This window comes from Copidosoma floridanum, unplaced genomic scaffold (assembly GCF_036245765.1).
Source record: "Copidosoma floridanum isolate Cflo_tuat_1 unplaced genomic scaffold, Cflo_Japanese_pri ptg000007l, whole genome shotgun sequence".
Lineage (NCBI taxonomy): Eukaryota > Metazoa > Arthropoda > Insecta > Hymenoptera > Encyrtidae > Copidosoma > Copidosoma floridanum.
In genome coordinates, this window is record NW_028321884.1 from 10,573,300 (window position 1) to 10,597,944 (window position 24,645).

The 24,645-nt window shown below is 39.9% G+C and overlaps 1 protein-coding gene across 1 annotated transcript in view; it reads left to right on the forward strand.

The window, feature by feature from the left end:
* The window catches only part of LOC106639027 (uncharacterized), a 213,443-nt gene that overhangs the window by 128,528 nt on the left and 60,270 nt on the right, over window positions 1-24,645 (forward strand). Inside the window, exons 3-4 of the mRNA XM_089588923.1 lie at window positions 6,348-6,640; window positions 8,546-8,702. Coding sequence (XP_089445049.1) covers window positions 6,348-6,640; window positions 8,546-8,702 — 450 coding nt within the window. The remainder of the gene's footprint in view (window positions 1-6,347; window positions 6,641-8,545; window positions 8,703-24,645) is intronic.

Consider the following 24,645-nt stretch of genomic DNA (forward strand, 5'->3'; position numbering starts at 1 on the left):
GCATTATATGCACGTGCACGTGCCAGCTGCTGTTTTGAAATTTCCGTACACATACCCGAGCTTGACATAGTTATCTGAAACAGTCGGTTTTTGGGCCAGTGGTTCCGAGAAGGGCTAGTAAGTTGGCTGTCTTCTCGGTGCAATAATTGTTGATCGGTTGCACGTGAGCAAATTTGATTTATCAGGCGTGATGTGTGTTTTTATACACGTTTCAGTCGAAAATTATGTGTGTAGATGTTCATTAAAAAAATCTCTTTAGGTCATTTATTTAAATTTTCTTCCGGTGTTTCTTGAGCAATAACAACGCGTTATTTTCAGTATATTCCTTAATATCATTATTTTAGTATCACATTGAATATCAGAGGAATTCGGTCAAATAACAGTTAGTAATAAAGTTTGTTAACAGCATTGCTGGTGAAATTTTTGCTAAAGCAGTTTATTTTTACTTTTGCTATTGATGTAAAAGTACCATCGAATTATCGATTTGAAGTTCCGTTATTAATACTTTTGATGGATGAATGGAGTGCAAAACGTTAATGGATATTATACGAATTATAAGTATTTTTAAAAACTTTTTGTGTTCATTCTAAAATATGATATCCCAGTTTCAAGTTAGGATCTCTGAAATTTTTTATTTCAATGTTGACCATGTAAAATTTTTTCATTTTAATAAACCCTTGACCATTTGTTCGAGTATTCTATTACATGTGAATTTCACTCAATATTTGGACCGTCAGTTTCAATTTTTTATTCCATACTCTCAGATCTCGGTACTGATAGGAATTTCCAATATTGAAAAGAAAAAAAAAACCATACATCGCTAGTGAAGAATTTTACAAAAAAAATGTTCATGTTCCCGTTATCAATTTTCTATCTCCACAATTTCATTTACTATCTAGAAACATTTTGCTTATTTTATTACAAAAGTATCATCGTTCAATAATCGTCTAATATACACATTTAAAGGTATTAATAATGAAACTCCGCCCAGCACACGTAATTCAATACCCCATCCACGTATCGCGCTCTACTCCGAAATCCACCCGCAAAGCCACACAGGGCCCCGAAACCTTTTCAAGTGTCGCGTGTTTTATGAACTTTGCAGCTAAATCGACTACAATCGCGCTTCGACTTTCCCTACCCCCGCGATTTTACTGTTTCCTGCGTACGTGCCGACCGAGAGTACCCATACACACCTGCCACCACACACAAAGGGAAGTAGGCGCACACGTGCCTCCCTAAGTAGATACACCCTGCGTATTAACTTGCGACGATAAATTCGAGCCCGTGAGGCTGCTGTACTGAAACTTCAGCCCTTCACCCCTTCGCGTGTGTGGGCTACAGAGCAGGAGTTCAAGGCACGTGCAGCTAGACTATGCGCATATAACTCTGGAATTCGATTACAAAAAGTGACTGTGCTGTACTATAGGTGGTGACACGGTGGGAGGGAGGGGGAAGAAGGCTTTATCCCGCATCGAGCCTATGCCACTTTTCTCGTTATCAGGCCTCGTGTCTCCCGCTTTCCTCCAAATCGAGTAATGAAAGGAAATTCCATTATAGTGGAAAATATCGACCCCAGTACTTTTGCAGTTCTACGCGAGGAAAAAATGCAAGAGCCTGCGTGCCACACTCGTGCACGGCTGTGTTAATTCTTTTTCGCAGGTTTTTAACGAAAAACTCGGGTATCATCACATTTGGACATAGTTCTGTAGACGTTTAAACGCCATGCACTCTTAGTGCTAGAAATATTGCTTTTTTTCTCATTGCTGCTTATAATACCACAATCAGCACGAATTTTTTCGAGCTAGAATAATTATATTTATAAAGTATTTCAATGAACATTTTAATTATATTTTTCAATACTTTGACACTTTTTTTCTGAGTTTTCATTGCAAATTTACTCCTTTATTTTAAGTTTCAAGTAATACTTGCAATTAGAAAAATACAAGAGTTTTAGCCCAAATAACGCACTGTAATTTTAGAAAAACATTTGCAACTAGAAGTCATTTAAAAAATTGCATTCTGTTATTACTTCTTTCCATTCACTTTAGTCATTACTAGTAAGAGAGAAGTAAAACAGTTATCAAAAGTTTCCTATTGGATCGTATTGAAAGAGTAAGCCGATAAAGTATTTACGCTACCGATGGTCAAATATACACGCGAATCGCATTGAACAATAACACGCTCGAAAGCGAATGCGTAAGGCCGCAAGAATTTCGCTCATCGGCGTGGGCGTAAAATTTTTATTTTTCCCCTCGTTCCGACATCGAGTATGATTATTATTCGCGCAGTAAAACGCGAGCAAGATGCATTCGAGATCGTTAAACTCGCACCACAAACGGCTGCACGTTATTGGGGGATAAAAGTTTTTACCGTTAGGAAATATACACCCTCGTTTTTGTGCAAACTCTGTTATATCACTCGCTTCGCCTCATCCATTGTTCTTTTAGTATTTTTTTTTTTTTTTTTTTTTTTTTTTTCGCACTGTTCCTTCAAGCTGCGTAGGTATCAACGGGGAAATTCTCCGCTCGCGTTTTCATCGATACAACTTACGCGTCAACGACTCAACAAAGCTTTTATAAAAAAAGCCGAGGCGGAAGCACGCTCGAGCGAGGGACTTTCCTCCCCGTTGCACGTTGGCTTTTGATCTGCCGGCTCTGCGTCCGTTAATTAACGCCTGCTCCGATATCCTGCGAGATGAGTAAAACAAAAAAAAAACACTTCGCTCTGTTTTACGTTTTTGTTGGTTTGTGTTTTCCCCGTTTCCTTCGCAACAGGGCTTTTTACGTGTACAACGTTGGCGCCGTGGTGTTCATTAGCTGGATATAGAACAATAGTGTGACAGAAAAAAAAAAAAAAAAAAATGTCGAGAAAAGCTATGGTTGGGTAATTCTGACGTAACTACGGACATATTTTGAAAAATGCTGTGACGAAGTAGTTGCTGCAATGCGTCTCATATGATCTGGTTCATTTAGTTTAGAAAGTGACTTTAAAATTGAGTAACATTGAATATATCGCTATTGCGTTTTTTTTTTATTCTTGTGAATAAGTACATTCAATAAAAGTACACTGTAAAACTTAGATTTACAATATTTAAATACAGTTATTTTCTATCAGATATTCTCTACTAACAAGATTATTAATGAATTAATACGTATAGCTCAATTATATTTCCTAAGTATAATATACTATGTATGGTCAGCCATAGCTCTAGAGTAGTTTCCTTTTACTGAAAACGATCAATAAACAAAAAATTTAACAAATTATTGAAGCTAGAATATTTAATATTTCACCACACATGGAATAAGACATGTATCGTCACTTATTCTTATGTGCTTTTATTTTAATAAAATAAATAAATAAGCAGGTAGAAAAATAAGGAGATAAAGAAACAGTTAGTTTTAACAAATAAACACAAATTTATAATACGTACTGAATAGAAAACTGTGTATGGTCATACATGACCCTTAGATGATGATATTTTTTTCTTAAATAATGCAGAAACAAACATAAAAACCAAGAGATAAATAGACAAGTTATTTGAGCAAAGGAATACTTCACAATACATTCTAAGTAAAATAAGCTGTATGTGATCAGAGATAAGTTTTGTGTAGTTTTATTCAATTTGAGTAATTAAAGAGTTAATAGACGAATAAACGCAGAAGAAAGATAAATAATTTCTTCTAAGTAGTATAAACTACGTGTGGTCAGACAACACTAGCTGTTCATGTTATTTAAGTTAAATAAATGAAAACACGAATAAAAAAATACAAATAATTAACAAATAATAAAATAAATCAGTGCTATTTTACAATACATAGTAAGTAGAACAAGGTATTTAAAGTCAGACATTGCTTATGTGTGACTTTATTTTACTCAAGTGAATGAATGAACACGCAGGTTGATACATCAATACGTGAATAAGCATTTGCACTTCATACTACGTTAAAAAAAAGTTTGGCCAATCTTTTGTGAGTGATTTTATTTTACTTAAATAAACAAATAATCGAGTACTAAAAAACTTCGAAACGAGATTTGGAACTTGAAACTTTTAAATAGGATATCCATGATTTCACGGATTAGTAATCAGAAGGCTTGGAAATTCACATTCTTATTCACGTAAAATAGTCTTTTCACAAATTTATATACTGCGGAAGTGAAAAAATACCAACAGAAATGGTAAAAACAACACGACACTGAGAAAAAATATGTATTCCAAGTAAAAGGCAGTTGAGGTAAGAACGAGGAATAAAACGGATGCGCGGAAAGCTTACGCGGAAGAGAAAACATTTGCATGTTCAAGACAGGGAATTTAACTGTGGACGACGATTCGAAAAACAAAATACAATCTTAAGAGATACAACGGAGGAAACTTTCGTGGAAGTAAAAGGGAAAATAAAAGCTTTTCAGCTTTTGCGTGCAATGTTTTGAAAGGATCATGTGAATATTTATTGGATGTAATTCAGCGTGTATTTCTGCATAAAAATCAGAGCCCTAAACGAGGTAATAAATCACATAAACTACCCCATGAAAATGCACCCTCAAAATATACGAAGATTAACTTTAAATCCTCAATAACCGCAGTCTTAAAATAAAGGCTAAATAACCGAAAGTATCATGAGATCAGAATGATTTATTGAAATAATTGCCATAGCAGTTGAAGCTTCTGTAAAATACATTTTTATGGAGTAATTCACCACGAAGCTCCATAAAGAAGGGAGCAAAAATAAACATCTCCTCGCGCGTCTTTCCGACAGCGTAGACAGGAAACATAACTTTTATAGCCCAGAGAAGCAATTCGAACAGAGATGCATCAAGAAGCTTAAAATACTCGAGATAAAAAGTAAAATAGTGGAAGTGGAAGTAAAAGTACGAAAAAAACCTGGCATAAAAACGCCACAGGTTGAAATCAAAGGATCAAAGCAAGAAAAGGTAAAGAAACGCAACTGACGAGCAAAAAAAAAACAGAGAACCGGGAGGTGGGGAAAAAGATTTCAGAGCAGGTGACATTTCCAAGGAGTTCCAGAGGGAAAGTTCGCCAGCTCCAATCCCACTCCGTCCGCCTGGCTGATAGTTTAATTCTGTTATTATGCCTTCCGAGAGTCCACCCCGGGATTACGCGATCATCTACTTTTCACGCTTCGAAAATCCTCCACGCGCGTCCCGCGTCATCCTTGAGCTTCCTCCTTTTTTTCGGTCCCCGCGACTCTGAAGCCGTGTCGGGAGCTCAGTATTAAAAGATTCAGCACGTCTCTCTTTGGACGATTGAAAAATTTTCACTTCTTTCTGCTCCTCTGCAGCCTTGGATGAGTAATCCCTGCTACTCCGAGTGGGCTTTCATTATTCGCGTACCCGTGAAAGCCTACTTTGCCGTGAAGGGTCGGCCACAGATGATTTTTCGTCTCAAAGTGCATTTCAGATGAACTGGTAATTGCAGCGCGTACTTATGACGAGAAACCGATTAATAGCTGGGGTGTGGATTAAGTTTGGTGCGGATGAAGGGAACGATTTGCTCGATAATTTTCAACTATTGCTTTTACTAGAGGTTACAATGGGGAGCAGAGGTGATTTTTTTTTAGAGAGGAGAGTTTTAATTCTATCAGCATCATCATTTCATTTTCAAGGTCGAAACGGTCGAAACATTTTCAAGGTCGGTTTAAACGATGCTCGATGAGTTTTAAATAACATTACGTAATTTTTTTATAAACTGAAATATTTTACACTTTGTCTATAAGAATTTCAAGGGTTTTTCGTTTCCCCCATACCATGCAAAAATATCTTCAAAATAATTACGAAGCAGATTTATCTTTTGTTATTTTTACCTATCAAACTTATACAATTAGAAGCAATTGAATAAAGTTGTATCGTTAAGAGTAATTCCAGAGAAATTTTCAACAATTGCTAAGCAGCAGAAAATTCCTTCCAACTGGGATTTCAATCAGTTATCTCTCAATTAGAGCGAAGGTAAAACTTTAAACTTTACCTTGAAAAAGAAGCCATTTCCCTCCTGAAATTACTGAAGCGAAATCAATCGGTTTTAGTTCCATTAAAAGTTCCTCGATCCATTTAAGTTTTCGCAAAATTTAATACCATTACGAAACATTTTTAATCGTGTTGTTAATTTGAATTCTTAATGTTCCTTAATGTATTATCTTTACTTTAATAGAAAAATTAAATTGTTAATTTGCCTTAAAATTATGAAATATGACCAACACCCCAAAATTACACAATTGCCACCTGTTAAACAAAAATTCAAGCACAAGACAATATAATTTTTAATACATTAGCAACTTTCATAAGTCATCGGTTTGTCTAATTTATCTCACCTTGATGGCTCTCTGTTGCAGACAACGTGCCTAACCGAACTGCCAGACGTGGCGCCGTGCAACGGCACAGTGCGGTTGCCACCTCCGTGCGAGGACTCGCCGAGCAGCGGCAGCAGCAGCAAGGAGCGACGAGATGACGACAGCAACAGTCCCCGACGCAAGTGTAAGCTCATAGCACCGATCGTCCTTCTGGTCGTGGCCCTATTTTTCGGTGGCTTCTTCCTGCCCCTGCTCCTACAGTCCGCGCCAATAACCCACGAGGAGCGACTGCTCGTGGTCTACAGGATTCTCTCCGAAGTGCCTCTGATTGACGGGTGAGTGATTTCTTTCATGTGTATTGGGTGCTTGTTGGTTTTTTTTGGGATGTATGGAGTGGTTAAGGGAAAAGGAATTGAGCTCAAAGGATACGGTTGGCTTGATGTGATGGCATTGACTGAATAGCTCTTTTGTAAATTTATTGGAGTAGCTGCTTCTCTGGTTACTTCACGAATTGAATGGACAACTATCCAATCCTTTAGCTTTGATAGTTTGACGGAAGCTTTAGTGATAGACAGTGCTTTCTTTTCATTGAAGTTTCACATACTTTATAGTTATACATAAACTATACATATGTGATTTAATTTTGATTTGTGACAAAAGTAAGATACATATGTCCAGACACAACTCCTACGTGATTTCATTTCTGTAAAAAATTATATCATGTCTATTAAGTAGAACAAGTCATACATGGTCAGACACTGCTAGTACATGCTTTTGTACCCCTAAATTATTAGTATTAAGTACATTTATTTTATAACTTTTTAATTTGAAAGTAAGAAAAACTATCTACACTAATAGTAATAAGCTTATAGTATCTATTTATGAGTAGGTATGGTAATCTTTATTTATCAACTTCTTTACATGCTACACTCAGTTTTTTTGAACTAACAGTCTCATATTTACCAAGAGTGTTGAATATCCAGTCTCAATACTAATTTTCCAATCGAATAAAAATATTTATTATTCAACACTAATTCTGTACGGTCTCATTCTTTCTCACAAGTAGAACAAGTCTATTTTAGTCAGACATTACTTTTGTGTGATTGTCCATGATTCCCAACTATAGAAACGTATGCCAAGTCATACATTATTCTTATGTGATGTTAATTTACTCAAATTCATGAATGATCAAATAATTTAATAAACTAATAAATCACTTCGAAAGAATTAATCCGTATGATTATGATTATACGTTCTATGCAAAACAAAATGTGAATTCTACATAAAATAAGTCGTACTAAGTCAAATAACTTTTTTTAGCATGTCTCTTATATGTTTTTATTTGATTTTAATGAATACACAAACGAGTAAATACAAGAGCAAACTAAATCAATAAATAAAATAAGTATGATGTAGAATAAATCATGTATGATCAAGCATTATTATTAGGTATTTTCGTTTTACTTCAATAAATATGAACGCAGAAATAAATAAATAAACAGATTGATACATAAATACACACTGAACAAATAAATAAATAAATACAGTTATATAATACATTATGAGTAGAGTGTGATATCTATAAGCAGGTATCAGTCAAGTATCGAGTTTCTGCTTAAATAAATAAACATATATACGAAATGATGTATGACTATGTATGGTCAGACATATTTTATAGATAATATTATTATGCTTAAATTATAAAATAAACAAGTAAATGAGCATATGAGTTTTTTAAACAGTGATGATAAAATATTTATATTATTATCAAATGTACCTACTGCAGTAAATACTGTAGTAATAATGGAATAAAAACAGACACACAAAAAAGTTTACCATTTAGTTATTTAGATAAACCCGGGAAAAAAGCTCTTTTCAGTAAAGGTATTAAAAATGTCAAATAGCTCCCTTTAGTGAAAATAAATTCAATTAAAATCAACTTGAGTACTCGTGTCATCTTCACGTTCACCAACAACCCAGAGATTAGTTGTCAAATCGAACAGGCAGAGAGTAATGAAACGTGATCCTTGCAGCATTAAATCGGCCGTTCACTCAATAAAAGCTGTCTTCAGCACGATGCCCAATTAATCTCCGTCCACCGGCTCATCGAACTAATTTCTTTGAGCTTTTTTTTAACTCGAAGCCAATACCTTCCTGCAAATAAAAATCCATTACTCTCAAAGATTCAATCAGCAGTAGTGGTGGACCCCACCGCGCTCATGCTTCATTTTTCTTTGCAGGCATAACGATTTGCCCTGGAACGTCAGAAAATTCGTACACAATCAATTGGGAGAGGTGAATCTGAGCAGTGACTTGGGCAGGGTCGAGCCCTGGGCCAAGTCAGACTGGAGCCATACGGACGTGCCGAGGCTGAGAAAGGGACGCGTTGGTGCACAGGTTAGTGAGATCCACATTTGTATGTATGAAAGACAAATCTATAAATATGTACACCTTGAGGTGTAAGAGCAGGAGGATGTGAAACTCGCTGTGAATTTCATTAAGATCCAACCTTCGCTTCTCTCGAAGCTGCTCGCGATGAAAGCGGAAGGATAATAAGGGGGGAACTGGGTATTTTTACGATCCGCGTTTTGCGCATCGAAAATTAAAATGCAAATTATTATGGCAGAGGGTATAGGGATTAAAAGTTTCCAAGCTCGATTTAGATTCTTTCAGAATGCCTGGCAATTAAGAGTTGAAAGAAGGTTTCTTTTTTTTTTTTTTTCGTTACTCCCAGTAATCTATTCAATTAGCGGCCATTAAGTAATTCTCTGGATTGTACGATCCGTGAGTTCAAGTATACGAAGGGGGAATATGAAAGTAAAGCTTACTCTGAAACGTTACTGTTTTCTATTGGTATTACTCTAATGGCCGCTCTTCTTTGTCTTATTTTAAAACTACTTTTCTCTTCGGTTTAGATAATCAACGTACGATGCCCATAGTTTAAAACGCAACGATTGAAATAAAAAAAATATACCCTCCACGTAAGTTTGCTACATTTTGCAAAAATGTTGGCGAGCTTTTCTTACTTCTGAAAAGAGAACTTTGGCAAGTTGAATGAAAAAAGAAAAAAACCTTCGAAAGAAAGTCAGAAACTTGTTGCACTGCACTTTTACTTAAATGAAAAATAAGTATACATACGCACTTGAACCCCATCTCGTTCTCACGGAACTTTTAATCACTTTAAAAGTACATTATCCTTGAAAGTTGAGTAAAACAAAACGTATTTTAGATATTGATGTTATTAATCGATGGGTAAGTATTATGTCAAATTATTATACATTGACCTCTTTCCATCTAAATTGGAACGTCACGTTTTCTATAAAAAATATACATAACGCAATTGAGATGGAAAGAGGTCAATGTATAATAATTTGACAAAACGTATTTTAGTTTAAGACACGAATGAAAAAGAAAGCTCCTTCGAAGAACAAACATTACCGCGTAAACTTTCAGCTCTCGCCGCTCCATTTCTGATGTAAATACAACTTTGCAACCCACCTTGGATAACCTCGTCAAACGACGTCCCAAAAAGGACACGACGGTACACCACTAACGCGGTTCTTAAAATTGAATCCAAAACAAAGCACCTTCTCTCTCTCTCTCTCACAAACATACGAGCCCGCCCTCCCTAGCTCAAGACCTCCCTAAATTAACCCAACGCTCGCGCTAAAAGTACACTTAACCGCAACTCCCTAACACGGATGGAGTCCCCACAAGGTACGCCGTGTAGCGCCTTCTTAGACATCGAGGCGTATCCACCGACCGGAAACAAGAATTTACGAGGCACTCGCGTACACACACACACACACACGCACGGTGGGGGGGGGGAGTTTATGACTGCTTAATTCTCTAGCTTTCGGTTGGTTGAGACGAGAGCTTAATGAAGGCCGGGTCATTTAAATAATCCATTACCCAAAGCAGCAACAGCAGAGACGGGTGGGAGGGACGGGTCGATCGTGGTGTAAGCTTTAATTGCGCGAGCACTACGGCACGTTCGTTAAGTTGTTGCGAGAGGCCTCGGTCGTACGGGTGTGCGGGTAACCGGGAGCGAGAGGGAGATGAGGCTGACAAGTCTTACGAGTAAGCTGATAGGGGATTTAGTTGGAATTTTCGCGTGTCTCGATAATGGAGCCTTTGATATGGTAATTGTTTGATTTTCCTGGCCAGGAAGGGGCGGGATTATACTCAAACCCCCAGTGGGGTTATCGGAATTTATAGACGGAAGCCGGGTTGGCTCGACATGGATGTATGTGCTGGTGCGCATCCGGGGAGTTCAAACTAGTTATTAAAATGTGCATTTTTAGAGAAAATTTGTTGGGGAAAAAGCAGCTCATTTTGTATCGGAGCTTGTACAGTTCGGCTGGAGTCTCGAGTTTATTATTTTGAGGGAGATGTGCTTTGACCTTATCAATTTTTAAGATTCTTGCTTTGATTAAATAATGGACTGTCCATTTGACAGCTATAAGCTCAAAGGGATCGTAAACACAAAAAAAGATTGTATATAAGTAAGCACTGCTTTTCATCAATCAACCACAGCTCGAAACCTTCTTTCGCAACGTTGAAAGAAAACCTTTCACGGAATACCTAAAAAGCAGCGTCCTCGAGATCCACTCGGTTATTAATGAGTCCCAAGTACACTAGACTCCGAACTAATCCGCACAAAAGCCGAAAAGACAAAAAAAAAAGAAAAAAAGCTCGCCCACGCTAAAAAAATTCAGCAAAGCTCTTTTTCACCTCCACAGTCGTGCCAAAAAAAAAAAAAAATAAAAAAAATAACTAAGCCAAAAGGGGTTGCCAGTAACAGAAAAAAAAAGGACAAGACAACGATCCGATCCCCCGGCAGAGCTAGGAACTTTGCACTTCTCGACAAACTACCAACTCCCCGACTACGTGCAGCCGAAAGAGCAAGAGAAGCCATACACGGGCTACCTGCTAAATTTACTGGCTAATCGATAGCGTACGTATGAGGGATCTCTCTGCTGCGGTTTGCCGCGTGGAGCCAAAGGAAAATCTGCTCCACGTTATGTGTACGTACGCGGGGCGGGACTTTGTTTGAAGAAGCGCTCGGGACGATACGCGTGTGTTCAAGGGATGAGAGAGAGACAGCCAGAGAGGGTGGGTTTGTCCATGGCTCGGCTAGGGTTGTTCCGAAGCACGAGCTTGCGGTACCTTGGCTGAAAGACAAATTCACTCGCTATTAGGTGTATGCGTGATGGATGTACAATCGTGTCGTCTGGAGGAATTTCGGGGGGTAGGGGACACTGACAAGAAAAACCTGCCATTATTGATTGTTTTTTGGTACGGGGTACGCTGTGGGGTTGATTAATTTGATTTTTTTTGTGCTCATGGCGTCCTTTCCCTTGTACTCCGTACGTTTGTCGTCATTTGTAATTCATTGTTTGAGAAGAATCCTTGCGCGTCACCTTCCGTGGAACTTGACGCAACGCCCGGGTAGGGTGAGAAAATAAACCAATCCAGCGGTATTTCCACGTTTACCGTCTCACGTTACACGCCCCTTCGAGATTTTAGTCCTCCCAGCCACAGCATCCAATAAGTTACAATCGGCGCGAAGTAAGTTAACAAGTGGCGTGGTAACTCTTACGGGCGGACGAAAAAGGGGTCTTCGTCGTAGGCATTACTCGATGTTTGCGCCACAGATCTCCGTCCTCCTCTGGCTCTTCTATGTACTTTATATGTGTCGTGCAGTGGTGGTGGAATTGGTCGTTGTGTGTACACGACGATTTCTCCACGACTTATCCCTCTCGGTTGGAATTTGGTCAAAGAGAGGTGGATCGGCCGTTCCTTTGCGGACAACCGAAGTTTGTGAGTTGACGGAGGTAATTGGACCAAGAGTGTAAAGCTGATCGGACTGGCGTTTGTACACTGGTAAGAGGATTATATCAGGTTTTTTTTTTTTTTTTTTTCTTCACTAGGATTTATATTGGATTTTTTGGTTTTCTGGGTCGAACAAGTGTTAGATAGTTCTGGTATTGAGTATGTGTAGAATTTATATTGGATCAACCTACGACTGACTGAATATTATGATTAATTTAGATGACTTGGTCATACTAATTGATCACAATCATTAAACTAGTTTGTTTATACGATTCCTCATTTACTAAAAAATTCAAAATGACAAAATAAAAAGCTCACCAGATGGACCAATGATCAAAAGGTTTACTGGAAAAAATTGAAACTCAAATAACACTCGTACATCAATTTAGGAATGGAAATCATGCCGAAAAAAATCTTCATCAACCTGCATCGATCCATGAAATTCAAATCCGGTTGACAAACGCGCGCACACACGCTCGACCAACAAACTTTCGTCATCCAAAGCAGCTTAGCGATTCCGTTCGAATGGCCAACTGATTACTTACCCTTACTCTCGGGCAACTCGATTCCAAGCGAAGAGAAGGAGCGCGACGTGCAAACTCCTGAATTTCGATTTCAATCACAAGTCACTGGCATCCAGAGCCGGAGGGGAGCTGAGGTAAGGGAAGAAGAAACTACAAGCACTCAGTCACACAAACCAATCGATAGTTTTCAAACAGCCGAGCGTTAAATCATGAGATGGTTTGCCGGTCTCTCTCCGGAGAGGCGAACGAGGACGCACGCCATAGCTCTATGTATTGGAGCCCTCCATGCCCCGAATCAAAGGATATGTTCGATTGCTTTCGAGGCTCCTGCTTCGTTATCAGGGACTCCTTGTGCCTTATTGAGTCTTACTTCCCCGGGACTTGCGTGCTGGTCGCGTAGAAATTCGGGCACGGGAATATTCATCAAGAGACTTGCGACTTGGAGTGAAGCGCGAGGGAAAGGAGAGCTAATTATAGGTGGAGGGCTCCGACATTCCCGTGTATGTGTGTGCGCGCGCGTGCCTTTGCCAAGGACGAATTCCAAACGTGACACTGTGGACAGCTGAGGGATCTCACGTTTGTCGATGGGCTCTGGCTCTCTATCTTTGCCTTTGAGACTTTGGAATGCATCATTTGGTTGCGGGGCCGGTGGGTGATGGATGGTTATTGCTTTGGATGCCGGATGGAATGATACGAATGCCGGGGCCGGAAGCTTTATGAAATATGTATAGACTGATTGGTGGATATGGATAAGTACATGTAGATTCGTTCGTACTAGGTGCTATTTGGTGCACGTTATTTTTATTTTGGGAGAAAATCGTCGGTGGAGCATTCATTTATTGAACGGTATTTATTGAATTGGTCATGTCCTTTTCTTCTCTCACATTATTGATTACCATTTGGTTTGTTCAAAATATTTTTGATTGTGTATCTTAACCTGTAGAAAAGTTGCTTTGGAAGTTATCATCATAAGTTTGTCATTACACGTAAGATATTCAATTATGGACATTGATGTTACTCGATTAGCATTGGTGATGTTGCCCAAAATCATTATGAAACTACACATTTATTAGTAAACATACAAAACCGAAGGAGTTATGTTTTAAATTATTTTTAGTGAACAAACAAACAAAAATTAATATTTTTGAAGGAAAACATTATTTTTGATCCGTAAATTGCAATACAAAGACAATAAGCAAAGTGTTAATTAAAGTTTGAGGAAAATTTATTGCTGTATCCACACCTAGGAGAGAATAACCGAAGTCGTTAGAATTTCAGTCGAGGAAGAGGAAAAAAAAAATATCCCAACAGAACGATGGGAGAGAGAACTCGCAATAATTGCCAAAAAGCGGAAGCGTGGAAGAGATAACGAGATCAGTTATCGCTTGGATTCTCACTTCCTACCTGTTTCTCGTTCCGCTTCATTTTATCCCACGTCTTCTATCTCGCTCTCTGGCTTCAGCTTGGGCGCTGCTGCTTCTTCTTCTTCTGCATCCCGTCAACGCGACAACAACCAGCATTTGTAGGAGAAGGACAGCAAAAAAACTTTTACCCTAACGAGCTTGTGTCTTTGATGAGCAAAGCGAAAGTCACGGAATATTACACTGGATGTCAGAGCTCTGGAAAGACAGATAGTTTCTCTTGCTAAAGATGAGACTGACTTTATCTCTTTTCCTTATCCCCCTCCTCATGCTTTTTGTTAATTTTTATTATTAAATCCATTCTTACAAAAGGTAAGTGACGTAGTTTTAGCCTCAGGGAAAAAGTATGGCAATCTTTTAAACAAGTTTATTTTAGTTGGACCGTTATCTTGAATGAACGTCACTACCGTTGAACCTGCAATTAAAAATTATTTTGATAAAAATTATGATGAACATAATTTAAGAAAAAACGGAAAAAAAAAATTCTTACTTTTTTGAGCGCTTAGTACCTGTTCATTAGCTCGATAAACCTGGCGTAGTCCGTGACTTTAATCACACGTGTTTACTTTAGAAAAGCCTCCTAAGAGAAGTTAATAATTATCTTTCTCACGCAGATACTCGTTATCTTTACTTAAACTACAAATAAATTATTTGTTTTAAATTCCTCCAAAATATACTACTTAACTTATCAACTCGTAATGAAACGTTTGATATTAATCAAAGTGAGTCATTATCACGTGATTCATTATTATTTTTATTAATCTTTATGATAAAATGGGCTTAAAATCAGTTATTGGTTTGTCGTACTAAAATTATCAGACTATTTTAAATTGAATCGTTAATACATTATGTTAGTTGTTACAATTCATTATTAATTTTTCTAATGAAAATGAAACAATAGACACACACACACAGTTATTACGATTCATCAATACCAGTCAATACTAGTCCCAAAATAAAATGGTAATTTTTGCTGTTTAATTTTAGTCCTTCAAATTTTTTGCTTTATTTTAACAATGATACCAGTAGTGCTAATATTGTCATTCATACTCATGCATTACGGTCCACAATTAATACTGATAAACCCACGATTGTTCTCCAAACAAGCAAGGCCAACCTTTAACTAAGATTTCCTACCAGACCCGCAAGCCAACACAAAAAATTTCCAACCCTTTGGAGCACAGACGCACAAGCCGCTCATTAAAGCGTTTACAAGCGAAAAACGAAAGAAACCAGACCTGTCCCGACCACTGTACCACAGATACAATACAACAGAAATAGGAGAAGGAGGAGCCAGGGTGCACACAACACACGTCCGTACTACAGGTATACATGTGTGCCAAAAGCGGCTTACGGAAGATTTGCATGAAACAGAAATGAGCATCGTATGGAGCCCTCGTAAAGGTCCACGGGCGAAAGACACGTGCACGACCTCACCCCCCTATGCTCCAATGCAGGGGAGAATAATTTGAATCGCATTAACGAGACCCATGAATTCGGGGCTCCATGACTTCCAAGGCCGATAAAACCAAGACTCGCCATGAAGGAGGAAAAGGCCAAATTGCTCTCGCGTGCTCCCCCCTTGTTTTCTGGTTGCACTACAATGAAACGCAGTTATGATTATTGTGCCATTTTCATTTGTAACGGAGGCTTGAAAAGAATCGATTGATTTTCAAAGCTGTCTACTCAGACACTCGTGTGATCATGAATTTGAATGGAATCCACAATGGCCTAAAGAGCGCATCCCATAAATTTTGATCTCGCTGAAACAGTTTACGTATGCATCATACCCCCCCAACATAGAGTTTAAGTAAGACAGATTCTTCCCCAACCTCGCCCTTTCTCTCTTGGAAATCGCAAAACTAGGCTACCAGTTCGGTAGAAGCGGTGTAGTTCTGAAAATTGCAAGAGACACGCTCGCCCGCCCCCTGCTCTCGTGGGAATCGAAGGGGCCGACCGGATTAACTCTCGAGAAGGTCCAGATTAATGGCGATATTTACACATGTATGGTGCCACGTACGGAGCGCGTGTCCCAGTTTTCATGATTCAATGAGAGCACAATGAATGATATTGTTATTTATAAGAGACTTTGTCAGCAGCCGCAGTGGGTGTATTCACGTTTCTCCGCGAAAAATTGGGGAGGAAGAAAACTCTCGTACGTTGGAATTGATGATTTTTCGACCATTTGTAGGTTTATTTTCGGTTTTTGAGGTTATGTTCCATATTTTTCGCCATTTTTACGCCTAACCATACTTTACAGAGTCATATAAAGAAGGAATAAAATGTATTTTCTCGCAAAAATCGTGAATTATTACTCCAGGTAGAACCGAATATACGTCAGCCAACATCAACAGTGGCATTAAAAGCAGTGTGCGTATGAAACGCTAGTAAAGATTTATGTTCGTGAAAAAGGCCAGTGGTCCGAGATTCATACAACCATGGAATAGGAGAAACTTGAGCTCATCTCTTCTTTCTTCTTTCTTTGGGGGGAGGAAGTTCCATTCGTGTCTGGCTATCTTTGTAAACTACAGACTAGTACGGCAAAGCCAAAGTAAAACAGGATGGGAAGAAGACCCTTCTGGTGTTTTCTACACTCCGGTCTTGGCACACGATGTAAACACTCCGAGATACATGGGCTTAAGAGGAAATCTAATATGGCTCTCGTAGCATTATCGAATGATGCAACGGGTTTAACAACAGCTCCACACGGAAAAATGCTAATACAGTCAGTAGTATGGGAATCCTTCGTAGGTACAACCTGAAATGTATCGTAGTTTTTTTCCAAGCAAATTCGTCTCATGATACTTTGAAATTCCCCATTCTGTTTGACAATCGCGAATCACGATCGACACTGTCAACCTCAAAGCCGCAAGGAAAGTCTGTTACAGTTGCGCACCTACTTTGGAGAGTGTTACATGTTGTTGGATCCAGTTACCTTACTCAAGTCCCGCGAAGTGACGCGCTAGTTTCCAAAGTTAGAACTAAAGGACTAAGTGGAACTCGAGTATAGGCTTGAACTACAAGTCCCTCGGCTTAATTTGTCTGTACGCAGGTGTGTCTCGTATGATGACATGAAAGGGTCATAATACTCTTGTGGTAATAGTTCCTACTATTTAAGGAGCTCCACGCATTTGCATTGAATTAAAACAAGGAATGTACACCACTAACAAGAATATTTTCTACAAAGGTCAAACTATCGCGAGTCAAACTATTCATTTTTGAAGTAGATTTAAATCCTCGACAACCGTATTCAAGAACGAAACACTCGCGATACATGTACAATGAGATACCGAAATCACGAAACGCAAAGGAAGCTGACCCGGGGTATTCATAGATTGAATAATTGTTAGGCGAGATTCGCGACCACCACTACACCGGAACTAACTCGCAAAATTGCATTCGGCAACGTTCTAGTTAAACTGCCTTCCTCAAAAGGTCCATTGTTCCTCGGGAGGAGGTGCACTGGCACAATCACCACACCTATTACAGTCGATGGAGTTTGTTGTCCGAACTATCCCCGAAGACTCATCGTGCATTAGAAATTACTTCCCTCACCTCCGACTGGCTCTCTTTTCTTTTCGATCTCTCTTCTGTTCTCCCACCAATGACAAATGGAGTTAATCCTGTTACGTATCCTGACCACTCCGCCACGTCCCTTCCTCCTCCTCTTCCTCGACATTAAACACGAACATAAAGGTGGAGATGTAAACCCTGCTAATTGCGATAACTGCAGGTAAGCGGATCTATCGGCAGTGCAAGTGGGATCGCTTGGCGCACAAAGTGAATAGCCCAGCAGTGGGTGGAAGGCGGGGAGGGCTACTGCTCTCGGGTTTCAGCTGATTAGGCCAACATAACTGGCTATGTTCTCTCCCCCACCCTCTGGCCTCATCTATACCCATTGATGCTATCCTTCCTCTAGCGAAATTGGCTGTATGTCGCGAAACGCACCCCAAGGACCATCAATATCAGCAGCTCCGCTCTACATCTCTCTTCTTTGTGTTTACGAGTACACGCAAATGCCTGCAGAGAGGGATTCTGTTGCCGCGTATACGTGCATACGCCAAAGAAGCTACTGTGTGGATACATTACATTGAGATGCTTGATTAGTGCTCTCACGGTTGAAGTAAGAGAGAGAGAGAGAGAGAGAGAGAGTTTCTGGTAAATAAGTTGAACGAGAGCAAGTTTATAGGTGTGGTCCACGCTGTGAGGCGTGGACTAGTTCTCCGGCGAGGGGAGGTATGCCAAGGGTCGTTGAGTACAAAATGGATGACCAATCTTGGAACTTTGCTCATTGTTTTGAATGCTTTGATCAAGACGTCTACGGCTCTCGAGAGAAGTAGCTGATGCTTGAGGAGCAACTTGTCAGATTGCACGGGGAAATTTCGAGTTGGGGCGCGGTGCTCGAATTCGTGCTATTTCGCTGCGAGTCTGCGGTCGGAAGTTTGGCCCAGGGGTTCTCCGTTTGAGCTTTTGCTGCAGTGCGAAATTTGTATCATGACAATCAATATTCCACCATTATTAGAATATTTACCTTAAAGTAGTTCAATAATAATAACAACATTATCACCAGAACAATGCAGTAAGAGTGGACAATGCCGTTGTCCAAAGAATTTCGTAAAAACGTAATAAAGAAACCACACTTTTTGGAGATTTTAAGTGATTATTACTTTGTTTGTTTGAATATCTACCAATGGAAAATTCTAATTATTAACTAGACGATCAGAATAAGTATCGTTGATTAATAACCTCAGATATCATTGGTGTTACTTTTGGATGAACCGTGGCTCTATCGATCAAACTGAACCAACCATCAACGAAACAACAACAACAACAACAAAACAATCGTCAGCCATGGAAAACTCAACAAACTCTACTAGCTGAACCATCCAGCGTCCCAAATAAAACTAACACAGCACGTCACGAGCCAAAGTTCCGTCAACAGCCCAAGGTCCGAGAAATCGCACGAGAAACTCGACGATACATCCCGTAGAAACACTCGTTCAACACACATTCGACATAAACGAAGGGTAGTTGCGCCTGTGGGGAATATGCAAGCCAGGCGCGATTCCTCACGATACACACAGAAGGCAATCTCTGCGTACACAGGCATTGTAGTGGGGAAGGTCGGTGGAGGAGTAGTTTGTCGTGTAACTCACGAACCGATCCCCTCCCACCCATACTTTTCGACGAAGGATTCGGGATAAACTCCCGTGCGCGCATCACTTTATGATGACCCACTCGAGGATCGGGCTTTTTTCCCTCCACCCTCGTTTCTCCGGGAATCGCATCTGTATTATACATCCCCAGTAGGTCCGAGGCAGCTATATAGACACCACGTGGTTTATTACCAATTCATTCTGCACGGGTCGCGTGCTTGATTAACTCCCCAATCTCGAGCTGTAAATGTTTCATCACTCCACACATGTGCGTTGCTATGATGTTGCTCGAAATAATTTGGGCTGTACTTTCCATCGGTATAACTCGTCCTACTACTCATATGTGGACTTTTCACTAGCGTACACTTGTCATTTAGCATCTGGAATACCTTGACGTTATCCAATGAATGCATTTTTCATGAAGTATTCTAGCAAACCAGATTCCAATGTACCCTTCTACGTAACGGAATTACGACCGTAAATCCATTAGATGTTTTGATCGCATCTCAAATTACCGAACAACGCAAATCGCATTAACGCGGTAATTTTATCTGGTTCGGGGTACATATACTGCGAACCCATGTAAATTTGACTGGCAGCTAGAGAGATGGGACTTTTCGTTGGAAGGGGACATTGAAGGGATTTTCAATGGTGCTTAGCTATGTACACCCATCGGTGATGCTGTACGACATAATGCGTGGAGCTGACGATGATTAGCAGTTGACCGAGTGGGTCTCCGTTCGACGGCTTATCGGGCTGCTTTGCGTCATCGAGTGTACACGGAGACAGAGTGAAAGGGGGCCGGTCATTGTCGACGCGTCGATGAACCATTTGAGCTTTGATCGAGGACTACATAATTTGTATTTGTAAGAACAAAATGACGATGTAGAAAACGTCCATCCCTAGGTCAATTTGTCTTGAATGGATCGATTGGTAGTAGATTTATTCACTACAAACCGTGCATCGATAGCCTTTGCCAATAAAAATGCGAAATGCCAACTGTACTGATGACAAGTAGAAGGATTAACTGCTTCGTTTTGTGAGAATTGCCAGCCAAGTTATCCAGAAGGATTTCTATTAGGAAAATGCACAACTTCATGAGTAGGCACACGTCGAGTGCAGGTCCCGCCTCCGTCTTCTACATCATAATAAATAAATTGCCTATCTCCTCCTTAGCCTGGAATCGAAAATCCATCGCCCCTTACCCCGGAACGGAGACTCGTTCACACGCTCGATCGCTCGACGCGTCCGCCCGTCATTCCAAAGCAGCACGCACTCGAGACCCCGGAGAGCCGGTCGATCGTTTCGTGCGTGCATATGTTTACTATCGACAGCTGACAGCGTGCTCGAGTCGTCGACGTCGCTGACAGATTTAAATTTCGCCCCAGAGGCGAAAACATTGCTGGAATATGGGTGTACAAGCATCGATCGCCGGCTTCTTTATTTTTCGGGGAGGAAAAGTTGCTGACCTGTTTTCTTTTTCGGGAGACGCAGCTCTTCCTTTTTTTCCGGGGGGATAACGTACGAGCTTGGCTTTCAGACGGACGAGAATAGACCCTCGGCTTGGCACATTTACCGCTCGCGTTGACGATGCTGGGACCTACATGCAGGAAAGTTTTTTAATCCATTGGCACGGGACTTTCAAAATATTTCATGCAAGTCGGTCGCGTGATAAATTAAAAAAGTTTATGTACCTTCGTCGGGGCTGGGGTTAACAGTCGAATGGAATTCTCGTACTCGCGGAGAGGGAGAAAAGAAGACAACGAGCGGTATTTCCAACTTTCGAGGTAAAAAGATAAATCTCTGTTCACTTGGAAGACGTTCGATGGGAAAAATATGTGGATGGAGAGGAGGTGGGGCCTTTTGTTGGAATGACGTTGGAATTTGTAAATAACATCGTGTGAGTAAGGTATTGATCGTCCGAATGATCGGTAAGAAAACGATTGTTTTTATCAGTACCCTCGTAGTTCGGTGGGTGATTCGAAAGTTTAAGTTTTTTTTTTACTACCTTTGTTATCTGTATCGAGCGCCTTAGACATCCATAAAATTGATGTACAAATAACTACTTTGAATTCGTATAAAACAAATATGTACACTCGTCATTGGCGCAATTAAATTTCTCTTTAATTTTAAACATATTTATTTATAGACAAAAAATAGCATTAACGTCTGTCAACAAATATTGGACTAGTGAGAGTCAGGTCACGGATCTTAAAATTTTTTATAAACAGCAGTGAAAAGTTTTGACTCAGTTATAATTAGAAGAGTATAAAGATGCTGATATTTTAGAGAAAAATAAGAAAAATCATACACGTCATTTTATTTACATGTTTCATCAGCCATTTACATCATCGTGTGACAACTGGTCTTTCACACCTCCATCCAATTACCAGGGCAAATATATCTCAAACCATCAAACTTCGCTTCGACTATGCGAGTGAGTCCCTCTACCCATTCATCAGCTCAAGTTGATGCATTCGCCCACGTACAAGTCCAAACTAACTGCATAGACAATATCAAATAATAGTTCTCCAGTTATATTGGCCCAAAAACCCAGAAAAAAAGCCCATTTTCAGTTCAGCGTCATCCCGTGTCCATTAGCACGAAACGATCCCAGCGAGCGAATTGAATGGGGAGAATCTGCGAACTGGCGTTCCGTGAAACTACCCGGCTTTTTTTCCCCTTCTGAGTAATTCTCTCGTTCGCTGGTAAGTTCACGTGTAAGCTCGATGGACCTTGTTTTGCGGCAAAGTTTTCTACTCGCGCCCCCGAGACGGAGTAAAAGTTTTGGGGTGGGGGGAGTACCCACGAAGGTATCCATCTGCTCACTTTTCGAGACACTCGATTTTCCAAGGCTTGGTTCTCGAGAAAAATCAGCCGCACGTGTACGAAGTTTGTTTGCTGTTGGGCCTTTTTTCCTCTTCGATTCCGAGAGATGGTGCCAATTGATCGATCTCAAAGTTATTTTTTTTGGCGAATAGGTTAGTTGATTTTTTTTTTCTTCTTACCTGATACTCTATATTTTTTTTTTTAATTTTCGTTCAAGAATATGTATAGTTCAGTTGGTTAAATGAAATTAGGAATAGCTTCTTTTGCTGATAAAAATAAATTCTCGTCCTCGTCAATTTATAATTAAATTCCGTCGTGAGGCATAATAATAGCTTTTTTAAAACTTCTCCTTCGGCACGGCCGAGTGGGCTATGAAAATTACTTCGAGACTGAAAAGTTTCCGAGAAGCTGGAGGCCGTAAAATTATGTTTAATGCGTTTTCCCGTACGATAAGTTTCGGGGGAAATAAGACCAATTAATTTTGGACGAGCAATTACGAAATATATCGCTAGCACTTGTCCCATGGCGAAATTCAACGACTGGCCTTTTAATAATAGTTCATAAATAAGTTAATATTATTGTTTATTTTCGTATAAAATGCACTTTAAGAGTAAGACGTCTCTATTATACGTCTTTTAAATCATAATTTTTAGATGTTATTAAGATTTTTTAATTAGGTTTCAAAGTATGGAAAAAAAATTCCCAGAAATTGTTTTTTACATGGTTCGTGAATGTAATCGAATAAAAATTTTCATCCCCCTCTAATTTTGTATCGTGATCAGTAAAAATGAAATGGATGCGATACACTTTGACTCAACCAATGTTTTTCCAATAATATATTGTAATTCAAATACGTAAAATTAAATACATAAGCAGTTACGGTGGAGTACAAAGAACCAAATTTATAAATTATATTTGTTGAGTAAGAAAACACGTACGAATTTCCAACAATCTCTACTCAAAAGAGCTTAGTTTAAATTTCTCATCATTCCATGAATATGTTTTCCACGAATCGCACAAACATCCCTCAGAACGACACAACACGGAGATCAGTTTCCCCTCCAAAAACACTTACCCATCTGCCGATGTTGCTTTGTTTGAGCTTCCCTCCCAATTTTTCATCCCCCGTATAACTCGATCACCACAATCTATCCAAATACCATTCCATTTCTATTAAAAGCGATACACAACCCCCCACCAACCATTTCCATGCCCCTTGATGTAATTAGATAACACCACGACCACCACTACTACCACCCCCACCTCGAAAATCAACACCATTACACCCCCTGAAAAACGCATCCCCGCTTATTTCCGTATACTCGGAAACTTAATTGCTTTTTTTCCCCCACTCCCAGGACGTGCAAACACAGAGCCAGTTTCCATCCCCGGGAAATCGAAGTTTCTCCCGGCGCTTTTCTTTCGCCCAGAGCGGCTTAGGGAACGAGAGCGCCGAGTTCATTTCAGATGTTTGTCTTCGTCATCGATGCTCCGGGAAAAGGGGATTTTCGTATGCTCGTGCGAGTACAGGCGGAATGTATTTAGGATAGAGGGCGGAAATCTCGAGCTGGGCTATTGGAGGAAAATTGGAGAGCAAAGGGTTTTTGGCAGCGGGTAAAAACGAGACGAACGAAATAGGCCTCTTTGAGAGCATTGCCGGGACCTTGATTTTTTTCCCTTCATATTTCACGTGGAAAGGAAAAAAAAAAAACATTCATTATCGCTGTGATTGTTTTTTGGGGGTGAAAAAAGCTTTGCGTCGCATACACATCCCAGTACTGTACGACATCTCGACGGCAACTCCGGAGTCATCCCCTCGCGTTGCGTTTCCACAATTACGGGGACACGTGCACCAGCCAGCCGTTCGGAGGAATTAACGACGTCGCGTTATTATGGCTCATGATAGGTCGTCATGTGCGTGGAAAGGAGGGCAAGGGAGTTGGGGGAGTAACGCCACGTGAAATTATTAACGAGGCCGCTTGACTTCTCCGCCCACCCCTTCGTGGCTGCTGTAGTAGGGCGCGCCTATACGATTGATCGAATTCGCTCGAGTGCGGAGTTTCGTAATTCTCGACTATGGCTGCTGCACGTATGTGCGTGGGCGCGATTGGAGTTTGATGCAGGACTGCGATAATCGAAGGGGTCGGGGCTGATCTAGCAAGTGCTTACCGGTGATGGTTGGCTGATGACGCGGGGAAGACGACTCGAGGGTTTTTGCGTGCACATACGTCACATTTCATGGAGACTAGTGCGAACGTAGGTTTCTTTGAATGATGAATGATGGACTGAGTCTTGAGGAGAAAATTAATCCATTTCACAGCTTGGACTCGTTGATTGAAACAACATTCCTACATATTTAAAATATAAAGTTGATATGTGAGAAGTTACTCGCAATGTTTGTACATTTTGGAGAATAAAATAAGCGTGCATGAGCTGACACCAATACTGATTTTGTGTGGACCTTCATTTTCATTTGATGTTCTAGCCGAGAGGCTGAGCACTCTTAAAGTCATTAAAAATGACAGAAAATATGATTTACAGTATTTCAAAGACTGCAAAAGTCTGCAAACTTTTT